Source organism: Panthera onca, chromosome D4 (assembly GCF_046562875.1).
Source record: "Panthera onca isolate mPanOnc1 chromosome D4, mPanOnc1 haplotype 2, whole genome shotgun sequence".
Classification (NCBI taxonomy): domain Eukaryota; kingdom Metazoa; phylum Chordata; class Mammalia; order Carnivora; family Felidae; genus Panthera; species Panthera onca.
In genome coordinates, this window is record NC_138351.1 from 87233266 (window position 1) to 87240145 (window position 6880).

General features: G+C 53.5%; 1 protein-coding gene across 1 annotated transcript; it reads left to right on the top strand.

Moving 5' to 3' along the window:
* Positions 1 to 812: 812 nt before the first annotated feature.
* Positions 813 to 4818, top strand: LOC132662896 (neutrophil gelatinase-associated lipocalin-like). The gene is made up of 7 exons (XM_060608528.3): positions 813 to 1054; positions 1574 to 1710; positions 3111 to 3190; positions 3334 to 3453; positions 3671 to 3772; positions 4473 to 4503; positions 4677 to 4818. Exons 1-6 carry the CDS (start codon positions 917 to 919, stop codon positions 4490 to 4492), a joined length of 597 nt encoding a protein of 198 aa, XP_060464511.1. The 5' UTR covers positions 813 to 916; the 3' UTR covers positions 4493 to 4503; positions 4677 to 4818.
* The last annotated feature ends 2062 nt before the right edge of the window (positions 4819 to 6880 follow it).

The window sequence follows — 6880 nt, forward strand, 5'->3', positions numbered from 1 at the left end:
CCAGAACATAGGTAAACTGATGGAGGACTGTGATTTCTATCACTTAACCATTTGATTTCTTTCCTTTCCTTTGATCTTGGGCAGCCAGGAGTGCCTGACGAATGCCACACAGATCCCACCTGGGATGAGAGAGGCATCCTATCCGTGCTTTGCCCTTGGCTTGCCTTATGCTCCCTCATCAGGAACACTCCCCAGCAGGCCTTTGGTTGTGGGGTCAGGGAAAGTGTGTCTCACCTTGTGCCAGGGCCTGGGGTGGGTCCCTGGGAGGGCCAGGAACTGGGCAGGGTACACTCTGAACAGCACAGGGTACACTCTGTCCGTCCCTACCAGGAATGTCCTCTTTCACTTGCCTTCCCTTCCCTTCCCTTCCCTTCCCTTCCCTTCCCTTCCCTTCTCTTCCTTTCCCTTTCAAGACCCACAAAGCAGCATGGCTCTGTTGATGTGAGCATTCTCTGCTTTGATCAGGTGCAGGAAGGGGACCCCACTGCACTTACGCCATCCTACCCTTGGGCCAGAGCAGAGAGGCTCCTGGCAGTCAGAGATGACAGTTGGTCCAGATCGGAGACCCCTGACCACACACAGTGCTATCCAGGGGGAAGAGAGTGTAGAAGGACTCACTGTCCCTGCCACAGATGTGGAGATATGGGGAAAGCCCCCTCCCTACCTCCCAGACCTTCCTGCCCCTCATCTTGCATAATACTGACCTGGGGAAAAGAGCAGAGAGCTTGCCAAAAGTTTAAGCATGATTTGCGGGCAATTGCCTCACCCTTCCTGGATTTGGCAAAGGATAAGTTGCTCCACCCTGGGGTAACCATTGCCCAGCAGGACCATAAAAGGGGCCCTCTGGAAGCCTCCTCACTCACCTCCTCTTTCAGCTGATATCCAGAGTGGTGCCAGCTTCCTTGGCCCTGAATTCATGGCCCTAGGTCTCCTATGCCTGAGCCTTGTCCTGCTGGGGGCCCTGCAGACCCAGGCCCAGGACTCCACCCCAAACTTGATCCCAGCCCCGCCTCTGCTCAGGGTCCCTCTGCAGCCTGACTTCCAGGATGAGCTGGTAAGAGGCCTGGGGAGTGGGGGGCAGCTGCAGGGAAGCTCCAGGAAGAGTGTGAACAGAGGGGAGGAGAGGCAGGATGGGCTCAGGCTTTAGCTCAGTCTACCCTCGGGTCCCCTGATGGAAGGCACACCCCATGCCCCCATCCACACCCAACCTTGCTGACAAGAGGGTCAGCTGAGCAGACTCCCCTGGTCCACACTCTCTTCCAAAATCCCTGCAGTCCTTGCAAGGTGGGAAAACCTTCAGGCCCTCTACATGATGAGGAAACTGAGGCTCAGGGAAGCCAGCTGGCCACTTGCCAAGGGTCACCTTCTCCCTGACACACTCAGGGCTCCCTCCTGGCCTAATGGCTCCTGCTGGCTTCATCAGCACAGCCTGTATGGCCAGTCTGGGTCCCAGCAGCCCAGCTAGAGGGGCTTCTGGTTCTGGGCCAGGCTGCCTAGAGGTGCCTGCAGGGATGGAGCAGGAGGGCCCCCTGGGGCTGCTCCTGGCTCTGCCTATCATCAGCCCCCATTGTAGTTCCAGGGGAAATGGTACGTCGTAGGACTGGCAGGGAACGCATTTAATAAAGAAGAAAACAGCCAGTTCAAGATGTATGCCACCACCTATGAGCTGAATGAAGACAACAGCTACAATGTCACCTCCACCCTGCTCCGGTAAGAGACACCACCTCCTATGGGAATATGGGGGGCCTAGAGGGCTGCCATGGGGGTCCAGGAGTCAGACTGATGTCATAGCCAAGGGGTGACCAAAGCTGAAAGATGATAATTCATCCTACCGCTGGGCAATCGGTCCCTGTATTTATTCCTTCTTTCATTCACTGGATCAACATTTCTCAGTCACTTCAGCACAGACAGAAGACAGTCCTGGGAATGGACACAGACTGTCATCAGGAAACAAGACAAAGAGAACAGGGTGTCCTAGAATGGGAGGAGGGTTACTGGATCCAGCCTAGAATCCCACCTAGGGCTTTGTCAAGAGCTTCCAGGGAGGTGGTCTGTGGGATGGGCCTTGAGGAACCAACCTGCATCAGAAGGAGGCCTGGGACCTTCGTGGCAGGACTGCTGGACTGGTCAGAGAGAGCCACTTCTTCAAGAAACATCAAGCCATTGCATGGCTGCCCTGAGCAGGAGCTGATGAGCAGTATGGAGGGGGCGGTGAACACAGTGGCAGGGACCTCAGGTACTGGTGAGGAGTGGGTGTGGCTGTATCAGGGAGAAGAATGATGGTGTGCAGCCCAGGAGGCTGATCAGTCATAGGTGGGAGATGACCAGAGTGGGGGCAGATTAGGACCTAGAGAGGGGAGGCAAGGCTTACCCAGCTCCTCTGGGTTTCTGGCTCTGGCACTTGGGGATGGGGCTAGAGCATTGGTCATGGAAGGAGCAGAAGGGCAGGTGTGGGGAGATCGGCTCTGGGTTCCCAGGGGACCAGATGGGATGCAGCTGAGAGGTCAGGGTTGGCCCAACAGCTAAGGGAGTCTTTGGCATCCAGCAGACTGGAGCCTCTGTTGATTCCCGCAGGAGAGGTTATAGCAGGAAGCCACAAGATAGGCATAGGGGACAGGGGACCCCTGGGTGGCTCAGTCGGGTAAGCCTCTGACTTTGTCTCAGGTCATGATCTCACAGTTTTGAGTTTGAGCCCCGTGTAGGGCTCTGTGCTGACAGCTCACAGCCTGGAGCCTGCTTTGCATTCTGTCTCCCTCTTTCCCCCCTCCCCCACTCAGGCTCTCTCTCTTTCTCTCTCTCTCTCTCTCTCTTTCTCTGTCTCAAAAATTAATGAACATTTAAAAAGTTAAAAAAAAATAGGAGACAAATACCTTGGGTAAGGGGACAGTGTAGAGGAAAGTCCACCAAGGGAAACAGCCTCAAAGATGGAAGGACAGCAGGTGCAGAGGGAGAGTCTGAGCGCCTCAGGTGGCTCAGGGCAGAGTAGGCAGGGACAGGCAGGGATGGGCTCAGCGGGGAAGAGAGAGGCCCATCTGAGGGGTGGCGTGCGGGCCTCCTGCTGTGGCAGGGTGGGGTGTCACCCTCTTACCCACACACCTCTTGTTCCACAGGAACCAGCGCTGTGACCGCTGGATCAGAACTTTCCTCCCAAGTTTCCAGCCAGGCCAATTCAACCTGGGCAACATCGAGCGTGAGTCCTGAGTGGAGTGGGTCTCCGGGGGCAAGGACCTCACTGCCCCTCCACACAGATGCCAAACAGTGGAGGCAGGGGAGGAAGCAATAGCTCCCTCTCCCTGGCCAGGGTGGGCTGATCCCTCACTGTCCCCCATGCAGGTTACCCTGGAATCCAGAGTTACACTGTACGAGTGGTGGCCACAGACTACAACCAGGTTGCCACGGTGTTCTTCAAGAAAGTTTACAAAAACCGGGAGTTCTTCAAGATCACCCTCTATGGTGGGTCTTACCCCCTGGGACCCGGCTCTTGTTCGTGCTGGGGGAGAAGAGGCCCACGACACCCAGCCCCCAAGGTCCCCTTCACTCTGAGCCCTGGGAGGCGGGAGAGAGGTCTTTCCACAGACCCCTCAGGAGGGAGGGGTCTGAGGCATCATTCACGGGTTCCACAATATTCATGGAGCTTTCACCAGCCACTCACCAGCCATCTTGGCCACAGGGAGGACCAAGGAGCTGACCCAGGAGCTGAAGGAAAACTTCATCAGCTTCGCCAAATCCCTGGGCCTCACTGATGACCACATCATCTTCCCAATCCCCATCGGTAATCACCAGCTGGGGAGAGAAGGGCACATGGGGTCTGTCCAGGACTGATGTTGCCTTACTAGGGGATGGGGGAGAGGAGGGAGGCAGAGCCCTTCTGTGGTCACTGGAGCTCCAGGAGCCACTTTGGGTTCAAGAAGACCCTGTCACACCCATGGTTCTTGTTCCCAAGTTTCCTCCTTCACAATAGCTCAGTCCTGCCCACGTGAGTATTACACATCTGGGGCCAAGCTTCCCCAGTCTCCTTGCCTGGCCATTTCTCCCTCTTCCTCCTCCCTGCCTGGCCTGTTTGTCCTGGGCCACCTCCCCTTTTGCCCTGGGGCTGGCTCACCATTGACTTGGCAGGCGCCCTTGTCCTCTGGCAGCCTGGTCTGGGCAGGTGCCTCCCCAAGGCTGAGGGTCTGTCAGGACTCAAAGGGAAACAGGCAGAAGGCTTGGGTGCCCAATCAGGACCATGGCTGGGCCTCATCTGCCTCCTTTGGAGAATGGGTGTCACCCAGGTCTGCTTGTCTTCAGGCCTCTCCCCGAGTCCCTGCCTCATCATCCAGCCCTCTGCTGTACCGTCTATGAAGGGAAGGCCCAGAACTTCTGTGGCTAGACCAGGCTGAGTCCCAGGGTATCCCAGGGGCAGTGCATGGGCCCTGGAGCTCAGGGACCCCCACACATACCCCTGTCCATACTGACCCCTCTGTCCCCCACAGATCAGTGCATCGATGAGTGAGCAAGTGTGCAGTAAGTATGGCTGGAGAGGGGGCTGATGGGAGCCAGGGTGCAGCTGGGGGGTGGTCCCAGGTCTGCCTTTGTCCCACCTGCCCAGCACTGCTGCCCTCTCTATTCCCTTGACTCCCTCTCAGGTGCCCCCTGGCTCTGTTTACTCCATTGACCTCCCTCCAATCTCTGTCCAGGGCACCACCTAGCTGTCCCCACCAGCCTGGATGCTACTGAGAGATGTGGAGACCCTTCTCACTGCACAGCTCACCATCTGCTCCCCAGGCTGTCTTGCTCATGGAACCCCTCCTTGTTTGCTAAATAAACATGTGTCGCCTAGTCCCTAGTCTGTGCTCTTTGACCTCTGGGCCCTCTGAGAGGGAAAAGAACAAAGCAAAGGCTCCTATTAGCATCACTCCCAAGAAATGTGGTTTCCAGAAAGGGATTGAGGCCACAGAAGCAGAGTCCAGCTCTGACTGAACCCTTCTAGCTCCCAACTCCAGGCCCAGCCCCAGATCAGCAGGAGTGGTCACTTGCCCCTGCCTTGTAGCACACTGCTGGGGCACAACTCACACCCATGTTCAGGCACCTGCAACAGGTCCAGTGGCAGAGACCCAGGCAGGGCCAGGCAGCTGGGGAGAGTTGGGGGGCCGAGGTGATCTCACCACCACTTAACCAGTGATGGAGGGTGATAGGGGTGGGGTGATGGAAGGGTCTGGAGCCAAGGGCCAAGAAAGAATTCTCGAAGATGTACTTGGGTCAAAAATGTGATTTTATTAAAGCACAGGGACAGGACCCATGGACAGAAAGAGCTGGACTTGGGTTGTGAAGAGTGACTGGTTATGTTATGGCCTTGGAGGAGGTAAAGTCAAGGGAAGTTTTAAAAGAGATTTTCGATGCTAAAGAAGATGTACAGAATACTGGAGGCCTAGCTATTGCCAAGCTAAGGTATTTTTCTCTCTAGCAAACATCAACATTAAGACAGTAGGGAGTTCCTTGAGAAATGTTCTTCTCTGCCAGCCTCAAGTATCTGTCAATGGGCTGCAGGGTATCAGGATATTTAATGTTACCTGCCATTTCCTTCTTGCCTTTCTTCCCCATATTACTATGAGGGGTGATGTGGGGGCTCCAGGAAACTGAGTCTATAGGTTTCTGGAGATTAGGCTATTGATAAGATTGCCTTTTTCTTCTAATTTACTAAGATATTTATAAACTGATGGAGACTCATGTCCTGCATGACTGGGATCTCTATCAGTTAACCATTTGTTTTCTTTCCTTTCCTTTGATCTTGGGAAGCCAGGAGTGTCTGAGGCATGTCACACACATCTCACCTGGGGTGGGGGGAGGTGTAATGCTAGCTTGTACTTTGCCCTCAGCTTGCCTTATTCTTCCTCGTCATATCACCCCTAAACAATTTTGACCCTTACATCTTTAAGGTTGTTGAAGGGGAAGGTCTAATCTTCTGTAGCTTCTTCCTGTTCAGTAGGGGAGTAGAGATGTCCCTACCTATGAGTCAATATTGATCAGTTGGGGAACATATAAGAAGTTACAGAAGGCAGAGACAGCTGGATCCAAAATGAACAATGAGTATGAATCTCCTTTAGTAGAAAGGATCATCTGTTGGCTTGAAGTTATTGTAGTGATGGAGTCTTGTCACCAGGCAGAGAGACAGGAGAGAAAACAGCCAAATGTAATTAGAATAACAAGAAAGAGCGGCCCGAATAAAAGTCTTTTGGTAACTGATGAAAATCCTTAAGTCCAGGAGTTTAACCAATCATGAAAGGAAAGTGAGGAATTGTTTAAAGCGCCAATTTGAGTATTCAGGCCAGTTAGAATCCAGAAATATTTGTGTGGTAATCTAGCATGTATACTGATGATGTTTTGGGGTTTTTCTGTGTGGTGGTCTGGAGCCAATGGACAAGAAATATTCCTGGAAGACGTTTTGTGCAAAAAGGTGATTTTATTAAAGCGTGGGGACAGGACATAGGGGCAGGAAGAGCTGCACTGGGGTTGTGATGGGTAACTGACTATATACCCTCAGGCGGAGAGGGGGTCAGGGATAGAGTAAGTCTCTAAGGTATTTTGGAAGCAAAGTTTCCAGGACCTTGAGGGGCTAGCTGTTGCTAGGGAAACACCATTATTACTGTTGAATAAAACCTCAGTCGAGAGACCCTTCAGATGCATATTGTGGGATCATAAACTTGGAGTATGATTGCCAGCATATACCTTGGGGCAGTTGAGATAAAGGAAGTAGATTTACAGGATCCTGGAGGTTGGGATACTGTTAAGCTAAAGTTCTCTTTGCCCCTGGCAAAGTGTCATTAATGAGACAGCTGAGATCCCAGAGGAAGGTTACTCTGCTGGTTTAAAGGACTTGCCCATAGTTTCCTACATCACCATG